General features: G+C 44.2%; 1 protein-coding gene across 2 annotated transcripts; it reads left to right on the top strand.

The window, feature by feature from the left end:
- Positions 1-44: 44 nt before the first annotated feature.
- LOC144692744 (uncharacterized) lies at positions 45-17,442 on the top strand. 2 transcript variants are annotated; one of them, XM_078561830.1, is made up of 3 exons: positions 45-101; positions 226-456; positions 16,365-17,442. In XM_078561830.1, the coding sequence occupies exons 2-3, from the start codon at positions 441-443 to the stop codon at positions 17,132-17,134; spliced, it is 786 nt and encodes a 261-aa protein (XP_078417956.1). In that variant the 5' UTR covers positions 45-101; positions 226-440; the 3' UTR covers positions 17,135-17,442. The 2 variants fall into 2 exon arrangements, with proteins under 2 accessions (XP_078417956.1, XP_078417957.1); XM_078561831.1 differs by lacking the exon at positions 45-101 and having other exon boundaries at positions 166-456.
- The last annotated feature ends 361 nt before the right edge of the window (positions 17,443-17,803 follow it).

Raw genomic sequence — 17,803 nt, 5'->3', positions numbered from 1 at the left:
CGTGATTGGTCAGCATCCACCAATAACAGCTCAACTCGCCTTCGGCCAATTAGGACCGACGTCGGCTGGCGAGAAGGCGGATTATACTATTAATCTGAGAGGTACATTCAGTATTATTTTGTCTCTGTTTAAAATTATTTTCCAGCCATGTATTACTGTTTTTTTTGCTGGTTTTGGATCTTTCAGTTAGGATAGTAACAAAATTTGCGATAAATTTGCCAGTAGAGCCGGGTACTGCAATCCCAGAATGCTGAGCGGCCGGACCGGCGCGTGCACAGATTCCGCCTTTACGTCAAGCGAGGACTTATTACGTCATAAGGACCGATGGCGTCACCTTCACAAGTGAATTCCGAGCTGAAGAGGGATTGGACCAGATTCAACACATCTCTCAGTCCAAACAAATCATTACAGCTACATCTGGAAATATTCCCCTAATTTAGATGATAATACCAAATAGTAAGTATGAAATGTCATTAGGGTTTTAGATAACTAGAGACAACAACGACTTGTATTCATATAGCGCCTTGAACATCCTAAAATATCCAAAAGACACAGCACAGAATCATTATCAAACAAACTCTGACACTTGAGCCGTAGAAAGAAATATTAGGGTATTTAACATAAACTTGATCAGAGTTAGGTTTCAAGAAGTAAGAGGCGGTGAGGTTTAGGGAGGAAATTCCAGGCCTAAGGTCCTTGGCAACTGAAGGCGTGGCCACGAATGGCTGATCAAAGAAAACTGCCATAGGGCCCTGCCAGATCTCCTTCCCCATCATGCCTTTTAGGACCCCCTTTCCAGGTTTGCCTGGACACCTCATCTCGCTCAGGTGCCCTAGACCCTCCTGTTAGTGCCTACCAGGCCTGCCCTCCCCCTCAAGCCTGCCTAGACCTCCTTCCCCCTCAAGCCTGCCCAGACCTCCCTCCCCCTTGGGCCTGTCCGGAGCTCCCCTCTTCATCAGGCCTGCCCAGACCCTTCCCAACCAGGGCTGTCCAGATCTGCCACCCCCCCCCGCCCCGCCCTGCCTCCCGGAACCTACTAGACCCCTCCCTCCACATCGAGCCTGCCCAGGCACACCACCACCCCGAACCCTAACCACCCACTTGCTGGAGCTGGACAACTCTCAGAGAGGAGAGTGCCAGCCAGCACACCTGCTCCCTCGTGGATAAGTGTGTGCTTGTGTCCCCACAGTGCACATGTGCAGACACAAAAGATGCTTAGCTAGCACCAAGAGGAGACTGAGCAGTCTCCTCAGTCACTGCCTGGAGGAATCTGGGATATATGGTATCCTGGGAAGCTCACGCATGGGACATGGGACAAGAATCCAAATTCCTGGAGAATCTTGGGAAAGCTGGGATGGTTGGTCACCTTGCATTTCAGATAGCCGATCCTTCATCAGAACATTCTGATGAAGGGCCATCAATCTGAAACATCAGCTGTGGTTTTCTCCACAGATGCTGCCTGACCTGCTGACCATTTCCAGCGTTTTCTGTTTTTATTTCCGATCTCCAGCATCTGCAGTGTATTGCTTTAATAAAATATGGGAGGCCAGCCAGGTGTGCGTTGCTATTGTTATATTATTCATAAAGAGTTAGGAACTGTTGTAGGGTGGCCGAGTTGTACTTCTAATGTTAGAGTTGAACTGACACTTCTTGGGTGGAAGCATTAAGTTTATTTACAATATACTCAGAAGCAACTACGCATGTATTTTCAACTCTAACTCCATCTCTACATTGACTGCTGAGATAGCCTGAATTACTCTCCTATTGGTTACAACAGATCATGTGACCTTGCCTAACAAGTATTATTCTTAAAGGTACATTACTCACTAAATAAAACCTTAATTACTACATTCCTCCCTCTTTAACTCAGCTATTCATATTGTTTTTGCAAGTACATATTTTTCAAGACAATATAATATTTACATTGGATAGGGAATTTACAAGTTCAGTCTTTCAGGTGGTTTCCTGGTACGTGTGGAATGTCGCAGCTCCACAACCTCAGATTCTTTGTCAGGAACCTCCTTTTCTGGAGTTGCCTGAACATCAGGTGTTTCGGTGGGCACATGCAGTTCTGTAACCTCAACTCTTACAGGAACATCAGATATTTCAATGCTGGGTATCCTCAACAGGAAACGCAGACCCGGTCATGATTACTGTGGAATCAAATCTTGGTGATTTGTCTTTTTCTTTCTTAAATGGTCCACATGTTTACGGATGATCACGGCTTTCCACCTCCACGTGGGAAAATAGAGGTCCAGTCACCGCACTTATTTCAAATGGTAACCACTTTGGTCCTTCCCCGAAGTTTTTCACATATACTGGCTCTCCCACAGTAAATTTCCTCTCGCGACTATGCCAGTTGTGTTTGGTTTTCTGGCTCCCCTGACTCCTTTCCACCTTCCGCTCTAAATTCAGCATTATTAAGCTCAGTCTCGTCCTGAGATGGCGTTTCAACAATAACTCCGCAGGTGCGACACCTGTTGTTGTGTGAGGGGTGATCCTGTAATGAGAAAGAAAGCGTGCTAGCTCAGTTGTCAAGGAATCACCAGTTACCTTTCTCATGCCTGCTTTGAATGTTTGAACCACCCTTTCGGCCAGTCCCTTTGAGGAAGGGTACTCCGGTGCAGTTTTCACGAGTGATACCGTTGTGGCTGACAAACCGTTGAAACTCAGCACTCCTAAATGCCGTACCGTTATCGGAAATGACTACTCTGATGTAGTTTTTCAATTGTAACCCCTGATATTTGTGACTTCAGCTCATATACGTCCAACTATTTTGAATGGGCATTGACAATGAGCAGAAACATTGTTCCCAGGAAAGGTCCAACATAGTCAATGTGTAACTGTCGCACCCAGGGTCTTCCTGGCCACTCCCATGGGTGTAATGGAGCTGTCACTGGCAACTTCTGCAGTTGCTGACATTGCACACAGTACTTTACTAAATTCTCTTTTTTATATTCATTCATGGGATGTGGACTTCACTGGCTGGGCCAGCATTTATTGCCCATCCCTAGTTGCCCTTGAGAAGATGGTGGTGAGCTGCCTTATTGAAACGTTGCAGTCCATGTGATGTAGGTACACAGTGCTGTTAGAAAGGGAGCTTCAGGATTTTGACCCAGTGACAGTGAAGGAACTGCGATATGTTTCCAAGTCAGGAGGGTGAGTGACTTGGAGGGGAACTTCCAGTTGGTGGTGTTTTCATGCATCTGATGCCCTTGTCCTTCTAGGTGGCAGTGGTCGTGGGTTTGGAAGGTGCTGTCTAAGGAGCCTTGGTGAATTCCTGCAGTGCATCTTGTAGATGGTACACACTGCTGCTACTGGGCGTCGGTGGTGGAGGGAGTGAATGTTTGTGGATGTGGTGCCAATCAAGTGAGCTTCTTTGTCCTGGATGGTGTCAAGCTTGTGTGTTGTGCGAGCTGCACTCACCCAGGCAAGTGGGGAGTATTCCATCACAATCCTGACTTGTGCCTTGTAGATGGTGAACAGGTTTTGGGGAGTCAGGAGGTGAGTTACTCATTGCAGGATTTCTAGCCTCTGACCTGCTGTTGTAGCCACAGTATTTATATGATAGTTCGCCATCAATCCCTGGCCACCATAGATAGCTGTGTGTTATGGACTTCATTCGGGAAATCCCTGGATGGGCGCTGCATAGTTCCATCAAAAGTGGCTCCCTTCCCTTTGGAGGAACTATCACTCGTGCTCCCCACAATAAGATGCAATCCTGGCTGGTTATTTCATGTCTTCCATTGAAATACGATTTCATTTCATTGGATACGAGCTCCTGTGACCAATCATGCAGCACTTGTTCTCGTACTTGAGATAGGACTGCGCCCTGATATGTCCAGCCTCTGATCTGTCGAACACGTACCGGCAAGCAATCTAAGAAATTTAACAGTAAAACAAGTTCCTGTGGAACTGGGACATGCTCATCATTTTGTTGTAAAGGCAAACATCTAAGGGCATCGGCATTTGCGATTTGATTGCCAGGCCCATGTATGAAAGTGTATTCGTATGCTGCCAGAATTAAAGCCCATCGTTGTATTCTTGCTGAGGTTATGGGTGGTATAGCCTTGTCCTCATTGAACAATGCTAGCAATGGTTTGTGGTCTGAAGCAATTGTAAAATGGTGGCTATGTATGTACTGGTGAAATTTCTTGACACCAAAGGTGATGGACAGGCCTTTTTCTATCTGCGAGTATCCCTTTTCCGCTGTGGTGAGCATCCTTGATGCATAACCTATTGGCCGTTCTGTGCCGTTGTCTAACTGATGAGAGAACATTGCTCCCACTCCATAGGAAGAAGCGTCATATATCAACCAATTCTTTGGTCTGGTCATAATGCACTAATAGATTGGACAAGCGCAACAATTGTTTCGCCTTTATGAAAGCTTCTTTCTGGGGCGCCTCCCAAAACCAACTTTGGTTCTTTTTGAGTAGAGAATGCAGAGGGGCCAGCACTGTAGACAAATTGGGTAAGAACCGCCCATAATAGTTGATCATTCCTAGGAATGATTTGAGGTCTGAGGTGTTCTTTGGCACAGGTGCCTCTCTTATGGCTCTCTCTTTTTCTTCTACCAGGTGGAGGCCCTGTGAATCTACCCGGTGATCCAAATAGATAACCTCCCTTGCTTGGAACGTGCACTTTTCTTTCTACCGCAGACTTTAATCTCGGCCTTCCTTTTGACTTCACTGTTGGCTAGACTTCTCTCAGATGTAAGCTCAACTTGTCTGAGCTAGTGGCTGAGTCTCCCAAAATTTCATTATCTGTCTGCTTCTTTGGAAATTTTGCGACTTTTGCTTCCAAAGCCCCTTAGGCTTCATTTAACTAATTCTTCAGCTCTTTGCTAGACAGGTAGCTTCACTGAGCTGGCATCGCCTTGGAGTTTATCCAAACTCCTGTCTCCTGGCTGTATCCAGCTATACGTGACTCCTAGGGCTTCCCCTGAGCCCTCTCCAATTACCAGGGATTCCCCTGAGCTCTCTCCGATCACCAGGGTTTCTCCTGAGCCGTCTTCGATCACCAGGGCTTCTCCTGAGCCGTCTTCGCATTTCTTCTGCTGTGCTTCCATTCTACTGTTTGAGATGGCCTTCATGTTTTCATGTTGCTGAATGGTTACGCGTTCCTTTTGCATTTGATCTTGAAGGATATTCAACTGCTCTTTCAACTGTTTAATTTCTTGTTTCCCTCTCTCTGGGGTTTCCTGTTGCCCTTGGTAGAATTGCCCTCTCTCTGGAATATCTTGTTCCCTTCAGCAGAGTTACCCTCTCTCTGGAGTCTCTTGTTCCCTTCGGCAGAGTTGCCCTCTCTCTGGAGTCTCTTGTTCCCTTCGGCAGAATTGCCCTCTCTCTGGAATCTCTTGTTCCCTTCAGCAGAGTTGCCCTCGCTCTGGGGTCTCTTGTTCCCTTTGTCAGAGTTGCCCTCTCTCTGGGGTCTCCTGTTGCCCTTGGCAGAGTTACCCTCTTTTTGGAGTCTCTTGTTCCCTTCGGCAGAGTTACCCTCTCTTTGGAGTCTCTTGTACCCTTCGGCAGAGTTGCCCTCTCTTTGGAGTCTCTTGTTCCCTTCGGCAGAGGTACCCTCTCTCTGGAGTCTCTTGTTCCCTTCGGCAGAGTTGCCCTCTCTTTGGAGTCTCTTGTTCCCTTCGGCAGAGGTACCCTCTCTCTGGAGTCTCCTGTTCCCTTCGGCAGAGTTGGCCCCTCTCTGGAGTCTCTTGTTCCCTTCGGCAGAGTTGGCCCCTCTCTGGAGTCTCTTGTTCCCTTCGGCAGAGTTGGCCCCTCTCTGGAGTCTCTTGTTCCCTTCGGCAGAGTTGGCCCCTCTCTGGAGTCTCTTGTTCCCTTCGGCAGAGTTGCCCTCTCTCTGAGGTCTCTTGTTGCCTTCTGCAGGATTGCCCTCTCTCTGAGGTCTCTTATTCCTTTTGGCAGAGTTGCCCTCTCTCTGGGGCCTCTTCTAATTTTCTGTCCATAGCCATTTTTACTTGTATTTACTACTTTAAATGTATTGCCGCTTTAAGAGCAGTCACCATTTTTTTTACTTGGGCTGTCTCTGCAACTGTCGGCTTTTCTGTGCTGTGTTTCCCGTGCTTTTTTAGTTTTGGCAGGATCCCCACAATTGTGAGCCTTCTTCTCTTTTAACTTTGTAAGACTTCATTCCTGTTCGGAAAAACACAGCAGCGATTTCTTCTCCCTTTCCTGGGCAATTTTGCTAGGTTTTTTCTTTTTTTTAAAAAAAAACTGCAGCGCTGCTTTCTGCTCTGATTGCTGCTTTTTAAAAAAACTTGCAAGCTGTGTGCCAGCTTCTCTAACCTACTGAGCCTGCGGGGCTGCCACCCGTTTTACAATTTAAGTGCAGATTCTCTTTTTGTTTTTTTGTTTTGCTCACCTGTCTTGTGGATTCTCACTCAGAGGTCTTGCAATTTTGGTATTATTTTTTAAATGTCGGGAGTGCTCCTGGAAATTTCACAGCCATTTGCATTGGGGACCGTTTTTTTCTTTAACTTAAAGCGACAGCATACCTGGTGTGTACATCTTCCTTTCTTTTTAATCATCTCAAACACTCACAATTACAGGGCAAGGGACAGCACCGGATCTGATTGATCCTCCTTGCCAGTTTGTTGTAGGGTGGCTGAGTTGTACTATTAATGATAGAGTTGAACTGCAAACACTTCTTGGGAGGAAACTTTAAGTTTATTTACAGCATACTCAGCAGCAACTACACGTGTGCTTTCAACTCTAACTCCGTCCCTACACTGACTGCTGAGGTAGCCCGCGTTACTTCTATTGGTCACTACAGATCTTGCCTAACAAGTATTATTCTTAAAAGTACATTATGCACTAAATAAAACCATAATTACTACAGGAACTGATTGTTATGCGTATGTACTTCCAGGGTGCCACATTTACTGCTGCACTGCAGCCAGGTGCTGAGCAACAATGTATTGGTCCACCAACCACATGGAGAACATGTAAGAAATACATTTGATGAAGCTGCAGCATTTTGAGCCTAAAAGTGTGGTTATTTCAAACTTATGGGAAACAGAAGACATAACATGGTGGCAGCACATGTTTGTGAGCAAGACCCCAACATTTTAAATGGATTTAACGCTGTATTAGATTGAGAAAAATCAATCCGAATTAGTGCCAGAGAGAGAGAGAGAACTGAGTAAATCATGTGAAAATGAAATGGCCAGTGCCACTGCAATGAATGTAGCACAGCTACAGCCCATAATGAATTCGGAAGCTGATGATGTCGTAAAAGCTTTTGAGAAGTTTAAACAAAAAGTGCAGATTGACATTCATTAGCTTTCTGAAAGGCAGTAGTCAAGAGGAAATAGTCAGCTACATCCTTTTGTGGGCAGGAGAGAAAGGGTTAAAATTTGTTTAATAGCTGGGTAATGAGTGAGGACGATGGTAACCCTGACAACATTTTTGAAAAATTCAGTACGCATCTCCTGCCAAAGTCAAATCATCAGGTCCATTGATATGAATCAAAGCGTGAGGCAGGAAACAGGCGAGTCCGTTGACAATTTCTTAACAAGATTGAAAAATGCAACGAGAAAATGTAAATTCAAGGAAAAGGATGGAAGACTGATAGTTCAGCTCATTTAGGGGTTTTGCGCACACCTGAATTAGAAAAGATTCAATTGAATAGGACAAGCTCACAATATTGCAGGCTGTAGATACTTCCCGAACACATGAAGCCACGAGTAGACAAATGAAGAGGCTGACTACCCAAATAGCTAGCTTTCAGATAAGTGAACAGAAAAGCAGCAGGGACAATGCAGTGAAACAACAGCAAAAGCATGCATACCAGACAGAAGGAAAGATATGCAAGAGCTGTGGACGACCACATGAGTTCACAGACTAAAGGAAATGTCCTGCACATAGATTCATCGGAGCTTGTGGAAAAGCAAGTCACTGGGAAAACGCCGATATGCAGAACAAAGAAAGAATGTGGTAAGCGAGTTATCAGAGACAGAGCAACAGCGCAAATGAGAAGGAAAAGAAACCAAAACATCCATACCTAGGAAGATGACACTGAGTTTGAGAACACAATAGACATAGGAACCGTAGAACTGCATGAAATACTCTAATGTGACAGCTCCCAGAGAAAAGAAATTCACACAATCATTCAGATCAGGAAGAGGGTGAGAAATAAGCCCACAGCCATAAATCTGAAGCTGAAGCTTGATACCGGAGCACAGTGCAATATCATCCCACTCAGACTATACCGGAAGATCTTTCCTGAAAATTTGAAAGAAAATAGTTACCCAAGGAAAGAGGCCCTGAAACCAAGCAACAGCATGTTAACAATTCAGCAGCTGGGAATAACTCAAATCAGAGGGACACACAAAGGAAAAGATGTTAACTGTATGTTCTAAAAGTGTGAAACCGATGGTCCTGCATTGAGCAGTTGTAAAGATCTGCAGCTTATCTCTGTAAACCATGACATGAAGGACATAGCACTGAGGGTTGAAGGTAGTGTACCCATTGAAAAACACCTTCCAATCAGAGTCAAGGACGTCTGGTACAAGTGTATATAGAGCGTTTTGATGAGATGCTTTGAAGATTTTGAGTATCACATTACTATCGAACCAGTGAAGAAATCAGTGATTTATCCCCCACATAAAGTACCAATAGATCTAAAAGAAGAGATTGAAAGAGAGCTCCAAGAGTTGGAAGAAAATAAAGTAATCGCCAGAGTCACAGAGTCCACAGATTGGGTAAATTCCATCATGGTAAAAGAGAATCCAAATAGACAGTTAATTTACCTGGATCCCAAAAATATTAATCAAGAAATAAAGAGGAATCATTAGTATTTCAGCACTGGAAGAGATCATACCAGCACTGCCAGGGCAAACGTATTCAGCAAGCTCGATGCCAGAAATGGCTACTGGAACATGAAGCATGATGAGGAATCTTCACTGTTGACAGCATTTATCACACCTTTTGGTCAGTACCAATTCCTGTGCTTACCTTATGGCCTTAAAGTAAGCCAGGATATATGCCACTAGAAAATAAAAAGACATACAGATGTAAAGGAGCAGTCAGCATACCTGATGGCATCCAGATCTATGGTGTAGATGGAAAAGATCATGACTACCATCTACATGAAGCCTTGGAGAGAACCAGAAAAGCTGGGATCAAACTAAATGCAGAAAAATGTATTGTAAAGGTGACAGAATGCCAGTTCATCAGAATAGTGTTCGCGCCTGATGTCCTGGAAAAGACAGAGGTATCTCTAAGATGGAAGCTCTAAGAGACAAGAAAGAGTTTTGAAGTTTCCTTGGCTTGATCCAGTACATGAGCTCTTTCATACCTCACGGGTAGAACCTTACCTATGGCGGGTGGGCTGGGCAGGAGCGGGTGGGGGCAGGCGCGGAGCCAATTGGCTGCGTGCTGCCATTTTACATTGGAGTGCCAGTTAAGGCCCGCCCAGTATAATACACAGCCGGTAGCGCTGCACTACCGGTGCCAGCGGGGGGAGGAGGAAGAGTCGGGGCCTGTGCTCTTTCACGCATGCGTGTGAAAGAGCGCAGCAATTTCCCTGAGGCACAGAGCTGCCTCAGGGAGATTAAGTAGATAATAAAAGTTTTTTAAAAATAAAGTAAAAAATTATTTAAACATGCCCCCTCATGAGCTGGGACATGTTTGTGAAGATTACAAAATTTATTTATTAATTTTATAAAACCTTTAGAAAACCTCATCCCGCCCGTGGATGAAGTTTCCTGGAAAATGCAAAGGCCGCTTGGGCTCTTCGCCTGCCCGCCAACCTTAAGGTTGGACGGGCAGCGTTGTTAATAAGGTAAATTGCTTTCTTAATGGCCTTAATAGGCCGTTGACAGTTCAGCGGGCGCACAACCACCTCTGGCGCGCACCCGCCAAACACAATATTGAAATGACGCGCGCTGATGTCGGGATGCATGCCCGACATCATCTCGCATCATTTTACACGTGTTGGGCTTCTCCCCGCATGCCGACGGCAATATTCTGCTCCGCATATCAGAACACACAGCAAACCTGTGGGAGCTGATGGAAGAAGGTGTAGAGTACAGTGGTCAAAGTCACACAACAGGAGCTTCAACAAACTCAAAAAGGTAATATGCCAGGACTCAAGCATGTCATACTATGACAGAAAGAAACGTGCCACCCTGCAAGTAGATGCTTCTACAAAAGGACTGGGAGCAGCCTTGGCACAAGAGGGAAAGCCAATGACATTCACTTCCAAAGCTCTAACCTCAGCTGAGACCAGATATGTCAACATAGAAAGAGAGCTTTCAGCAGTTGTGTATGGATGTGAGAAATTCTGCACATATCTCTATTGATAGTGGAGAGTTAACATTGTCCACTAGAACAGATCTACGAGAAAAGTCTGTGTACAGCTCCAGCAAGCTGTAGAGATTATTCTTGAGGCTTCTGAGTCATGATTTCACTTTGAAATACAAGCCAGAATAAAATGGTGCTGGCAGATGGCCCATCTCAGTTGTTGTCTCAGGTGAAACATGATATAAAAGGACTAGGTATAAAGATCCATCACCTAGTGAATGTAATACCACCAAAATGGAGTCAAATTAGAGATGAGACCAGCAAAGATGAGAAGTTACAGCTGCTTTCTGAGCAAGTGACCTAGGGGTGGCCTGATAAGATACAGCAAACACAGCCAGCAATCGGGCAGTATTGGTCTATCAGAGAAGACATCTCACTAGAAGACGGTGCTCTGTTAGCCAAATCCAGAATAATCATACCTAAAACAATGCAAAAAGAATTTCCCCAGAAGATACATGAAGGCCACAGGGGAGTGGAGAAGTATAAGCTCCGAGCCAAATTAGCTGTGTACTGGATAGGCATCTACAAAGACATTGAAAATATGGTGCCTACATGCAACATATGTCCATAGAAAGAGGAGATGATAGCTACTGAATTACCAGCTAGACCATGGCAAACTGTGGGAACCAATTTAATCACACACAATCAAGAATGGTATCTCACAGTTGCAGACTACTACTCAGAACTCTCTTTTACCCGAAAGATGAAAGATTTGAGAGCTACAACAATCGAAATAATCACACTTTTAGATTCAAAATGCTGGAGCTTCATCGAATGTATTTCTTACAGCTCTCCATATATGGTGGACTGCTACATTGTTGCTTGGCACCTGACTGCAGCGCAGCAGTAAATGTGCCACCCTGTAGATTCACATAACAATTAATTCCTTTTTATAAATAATATAACAATATAACATCCTTCTTACTTTAACAAAATATGTCTCTTTATTAATGTAACTGTTCGATCATTAACTTTTTTATTACGTTATACCTAACAAAACAAGATTAACAATCAACTTTTATAATTAAACTGAGCACCTTTACAGAATGTTGTAGCTTGTTCTCTTGCAGTACGAGATCTGTTCGCTGTACAAGGGATTCCTGAAAGAATGATATGTGACAATGGAACCCAATTCACCTCCAGAGAATTTAAGGAATTTTCTGAAAAGTATAGGTGTAACATCATCACCTCAACACCACATTACGCAATGGGACACAGGTTTATAGAAAAACACATGCGGAGAGTCAAATGAACCCTCCGATCTACAATTCTCATGGCTTGCAGAGCCGTTGAATAATAGAATGTAAAAGACAATTCTGCCAAACAAGATACTCCCTCCAAGTGACCAGGAGGAAGTAAGACAGCAACTCACTGATGCATAGGTAGAAGGAGGTCGGCACTTAAACAAGAAAGGACAAAACGTACACGTTCAGGATCCAATCCTGAAAACCCGGAATCCAGTACAAGCTGTTGGTGAAGCAGAGACTGCAAGGTCATACATCATTGAGACTGAAACCAGTAAGCAAAAGAGAAGGAACAGAGTCCATATTTGATCTATTCCTGAGCTGGGAAAGCAGAAAAGATCATTAACAATGCAGTAACGTCATTAACCAGCAAGACAACATCAACAGCATCGCCAACTAGCTGTGCAAATCAGCAATGTCACCAACAATTGACACAACATTAATGACATTAAGCATGACTCCTACAACACCAGGAGCAATATTGCCCATGCACCATGCCAACACATTACTGAGAGCAGTAAATGCCAGAGCTGCAAGATGGAGACACAACATCCTGCCACCTAAACGATACCCTGAATAATACTTTTAGAAAAGAGAACAAGCTACAACAGACTGTAAAGGTGCTCAGTTTAATTATGAAAGTTGATTGTTAATCTTGTTTTGTTAGGTATAACATAATTTTAAAAAGTTAATGATAGAACAGTTGCATTAATAAAGAGGCATATTTTGTTAAAGTAAGAGGGATTGTTATATTGTTACATTTATAAAAAGTTAGGAACTAATTATGTGAATCTACAGGATGGCACATTTACTGCTGCACTGCAGTCAGGTGCCAAGCAACAAAGTAGCAGTCCATCAGCTATATGGAGAGCTGTAAGAAATACATTCGATGAAGCTGCAGCATCTTAAAGTGTGATTATTTCGAATTTATGGGAACCAGAAAACATAACAGGAATAGCCAAGACTATATAAAAGAAAGGCATGGTTAAGGGTTTCAGCAGCAGATGAGCTGAGGCAGGAACGGAGTCGGACAATATTGCAGAAGTAGAAAAGGCTGTCTTAGTGATGGCACAGATACGTGGTCGGAAGCTCATCACTGAGCCAAATTCAACATCAAGGCTGCAAACAGTCTGTTTTAACCTCAGACCACACCAGGGAGAGGGATGGACTCATTGGCTAGGGAATGAAGTTTCTGATAGGGACCAAAGCTTTGATTTTCCCAATATTTAATTGGAATAAATTTCTGCTCTTCAGCTACTAGATGATAAAGAAGCACAATCACACAGTGCAGAAGAGGTCCTTAGGCCCATCGAGTCTGCACCAACACGTGAGAAACACCTGACCTACCTAATCCCATTTACCAGCACTTGGCCCATAGCCTTGAATGTAATGACGTGCCAAGTGCTCATCCAGGTACTTTCTAAAGGATGTGAGGCAACCCGCCTCCACCACCCGCCCAGGCAGTGCATTCCAGACCGTCACCACCCTCTGGGTAAAAAAGCTTTTCCTCACATCCCCCCTAAACCTCCTGCCCCTCACCTTGAACTTGTGTCCCCTCGTGACTGACCCTTCAACTAAGGGGAACAGCTGCTCCCTATCTACCCTGTCTATGCCCTTCATAATCTTGTACACCTCGATCAGGTATTCCCTCAGTCTTCTCTGCTCCAATGAAAACAACCCAAGTCTATCCAACCCCTCTTCATAACTTAAATGTTTCATCCCAGGCAACATCCTGGTGACTCTCGTCTGCACCCCCTCCAGTGCAATCACATCCTTCCTATAATGTGGCGTCCAGAACTGCACACAGTACTCCAGCTGTGGTCTCACCAAGATTCTATACAACTCCAACATGATCTCCCTACTTTTGTAATCTATGTCTTGATTGATAAAGGCAAGTGTCCCATATGCCTTTTTCACTACCCCACTAACATGCCCCTCCTCCTTCAGAGATCTATGGACACACACGCCAAGGTCCCTTTGTTCCTTAGAACTTCCTAGTGTTATGCCATTCATTGAATACTTCCTTGTCAAATTACTCCTTCCAAAGTCTATCACCTCACGCTTTTCAGGGTTAAGTTCCATCTGCCATTTATCTGCCCATTTGACCACCCTATCAATATCTTCCTGCAGCCCAAGCCTCAACCTCTGTTAACTACCCGGCCAATCTTTGTGTCATCCATAAACTTACTAATCCTACTCCCCACATAGTCATCTATGTCGTTTATATATATGACGAATAATAGGGGACCCAGCACAGATCCCTGTGGTATGCCACTGGACACGGGCTTCCAGTCACTAAAGCAGCCTTCTGTCATCACCCTCTGTCTCCTCCAACTGAGCCAATTTTGAATCCACCTTATCAAATTACCCTGTATCCCATGTGCCTTTGCCTTCTTTATAAGTCTCCCATGTGGGACCTTGTCAAAGGCTTTGCTGAAATCCATATAAACTACATAAACTGCACTACCCTCACCTACATACCTGGTCACCTCCTCAAAAAATTAGTTAAATCTCCCTCTGACAAAGCCATGCTGACTATCCCTGATCAAACCTTGCCTCTCCAAGTGGAGATAGGTTCTCTCCTTCAGAATTTTCTCCAATAGTTTCCCTACCACTGACATGAGACTCACTGGTCTGTAGTTCCCCGGCTTATCTCTACAACCCCTGACAATTTAGAGACAGTGGAAGAGTCAAGAGATGTGGTGAAAGAAAGAACTTGCACTGCCTTGTGATATCCTAAAGCACTAATTATTGTTGTTACAAGGGCATAATACTTTATTTTGTTTTTGTAGAGTGAATTATAGGAGTGAATTACAGACCTAATATTTACTGTCCACCGTCAGTTGGAGTCATACTTAGCACAAAGGAAGATGGTTGTGATTGTTGGAGACCAATCATCTCAGCCCCAGGACATCACTGCAGGAGTTCCCCAGGGTGGTATCCTAAGTTCAACCATCTTCAGCTGCTTATATCAATTGCCTTCACTCCATCATAAGGTCAGAAGTGGGGATATTCGCTGATGACGCAGTGTTCAGTTCCATTCACAACTCTCAGATACTGAAGCAGTCTGTGTCCATTTGCAAGACCTGGGGCAGAACTTTACCATTGGCGAGCGGGGGACGGGGCCTGCTCGCCGATGCGTAAAATGACACGGGATGTTTTCAGGCGGAATCCCCTGACGTCACCCCACCCCATTTAAATTTTCAGGAAGGCGGGGGCGCAGCAAAATCAGCTGCGGGCCTGCCGACCTGTCAATGGCCACTTGAGGCCATTGACAGGATCAATTAAGCAATTAAAGGACCTGCCCGTCCAACGTTAAGGTTGGTGGGTTGGCTAGGAGCCCCAGCGGCAACTAGAAAAAACATGAAACCTCATCCAGCGGCGGGATGAGGTTTCATGTAGGGTTTTAAAAATTGTAATAAAGTTGTTATGGAAATTATGAACATGTCCCAACTCATGTGACATTGTCACATGACGGGACATGTAAGGGACTTTCCTTTTCTCTATTTTTAATATTTTTAAAAGTCGAGGCAATCTCCCTGAGGCTGCTCTTAGCCTCAGGGAAATGAGTGCGCTCTTTTGTGTGTATGCGTGAAAGAGCACACTCTCGATTTTAGGGATTCCCCCCCCCACCCGTACAGGGAGCGCATAGCGCTTCCCGGCGGACATCATGCTGGGCGGGCCATAATTGGCCCACCCACGTAAAATGGCGGTGCGGCCCCAATCGCTGGCGGTGATCGGCTCCACGCCCGCCCGCGATTGGGTCAGGCCCACCCGCCCGATGAATGGAAAATTCAGCACCTGGACAACATTTTGGGCTGATATGTGGCAAGTAACATTTTGCCACACAAGTGCCAGGCAATGACCATCAGCAACAAGAGAGAATCTAACTACCTCCCCCTGACATTCAGTGGCATTGCCATCGCTGAATCCCCCAGCATCAGCATCCTGGGATCACCTTTGGCCAGAAACTGAACTGGACCAGCTATATGAATATTGTGGCTACAAGAGCAGGTCAGAGGCTAGGAATTTTACACTAAATAACTCACCTCCTGACTCCTCAAGGCTTTTGTTACCTCTAGACTCTACTACTCCATTGGTCTCCTGGCTGGCCTCTCAATTTGCACCCTCTGTAAAATTAAGCTCATCCAAAACTCTGCCCCCATGTCCTAACTCACACAAAGTCCTGTGCATCACCACTGTGCCTGCTGGCCTACATTGGCTCCCAGTCCAGGAACACCTTGACTTTAAATTTCTCACCCTGGTTTTCAAATCCAAGGCTTTTTCCCTCCCTATCTCTCCCAGGCCCACAATCCTCTGAGATCTCTGCACTCCTCCAATCCTGGCCCCTTGTATATACATAATTTTAATCCACCATTAAAGCCATGCCTTCAGCTTCCTAGGCTGAAGCTCTGGAATTTTTTCTCCAAGCCCCTCTGCCTCTCTCTCATCCTTTAAGATGCTCCTTAAAACCTACCTCTTTGACCAAGATTTTGGTCACCTGCCCCCATATCTCTTTATGTGACTGTGAAGCACCTTGGGATATTTGACTTATGTTAAAGGTGCTAATTAAACATAAATTTTGGTTGTTGTTTGAAATTAACATTCAGGAATGAATAAATAATGAGAGAGATTGCCCTCTCTTAATTCACTGAGAGCCCCAGTAATGCTGAAGGCAGTAATTCAGGACATATTGACCACATTTCTCATAGCATTGAAGACAGAAATAAGTGAAAATGTTAGCTCATTTTCATATCTGTCATACATATATATAAGAATACAAATATTTATTTATTTTCAGATTGGGTTTGTCCCTTTTTCATCACCTTTGGAGCATGTATGATACTAGCAACTATTACCTGTTGTCTGTTTCACTTGAGGAAGACCAGAAACCGGAAAAAAGAGATAACAGAATGGGTGAATGCCATGAAATATGGGGGGAAAGTGTACCATCCATTACTACACTGGATTAAGAACAACAGTGATTTATCCATTAAAACTAGAGTGTGTTGCTCAGGAAATGAGGAATGCAAGAAAAGAAAGGTTTGGAAAACTCGCACCATATTACCAGTGAAATACAAGAAGATAATGGAGGAACCAAGTGTGCTTAATCGTGAAGCAGGTGACAGTAATAGCATGCCGATTGGAAACAAGCCTTTCCCCAAGTCACCAGTGTATGTCGCCTCTGGCGAAGCCAGTTCCCTGTATAGTCAAATTAATAATGAACAAGCCAACTGTAGGTCTTCCTTAAATACTGAGAAATACCAACAGCAAGTCTTTCCAACTTCTCTTTTACTGGATGAAAAATGTGCTGCTATTCACAAGTATGTAGTGGAACTTGAAGAACAGCAATCTGGCATTGCTGGCCCAGATGTAAATGATTCAGTAAGTTCTTCAGACAACCAGGAGTGTTCAGACTCTATTTCAACTAGACTATCTGATTTAAAAGCAGCAAAGCATGAGGCTTCAACCATCAAACAGAAGCGCTGTAAGACGCCAGTGTTGTCTGAATCAAACTCAGATACCCAGAAATCCAATGTTTATTCTGTCCCTGACACTGTCTCTTTGTGAAAGTTTTCTCTTTTTTTTCAGATTCTATATACCCACTGCATCTGGCAGTATTCAAATATGTTTAACATGCCAAATAGAGGTATTTTAAGAAATTCCACTATTCTCACAGTCTGAATAATCAGCTTGGTTTTCAACTGTTCTTGTCTCAATCACTTTCAGATCCTCTCAAAGCTACTGTCTCCAAATTTCAGTTTATAATCTAAGAATATTTTTGTCTTCTATTCCACACCTGGTGTGGCCCACATTAGAACTGTTTTTCTAAACAACATAAAACATCTTCATTTTAACACATATTGGCCAGCTAGTTTTTTTTTAAACAGTCAGTTAATAAGAAATAAATAAAACGTCTATTTCAGTGCTGACTTATTATGGTTTAAAGCGCAAATCTATTGTATAAGTAATAAATATAACTCAAATCCTGATGCCCCAAAGCTGAACCGAACCTAAATGCTTGATGCTGTTTCTTTATGATTTTAACATGGGCCTGAATCTTCGACTCGGCGAGCGGGGGGCGGGGCCCACTCGCTGAGGTGTAAAATGACGTGGGGTGATGTCGGACGTGCATCCCGACATCACTGCGCGTCATTTAGAACTTGGCTACGTGCCTGCTGAACTGTCAAAGGCCTATTAAGGCCATTTAAAAAGACAATTAAGCAATTACCTGAGCTG

The sequence above is a fragment of the Cetorhinus maximus genome, chromosome 17 (genome assembly GCF_964194155.1).
Source record: "Cetorhinus maximus chromosome 17, sCetMax3.hap1.1, whole genome shotgun sequence".
Classification (NCBI taxonomy): Eukaryota; Metazoa; Chordata; class Chondrichthyes; order Lamniformes; family Cetorhinidae; genus Cetorhinus; species Cetorhinus maximus.
The sequence above is the reverse complement of the archived record's forward strand: the minus strand, read 5'-3'. Positions and strand labels throughout refer to the sequence as shown.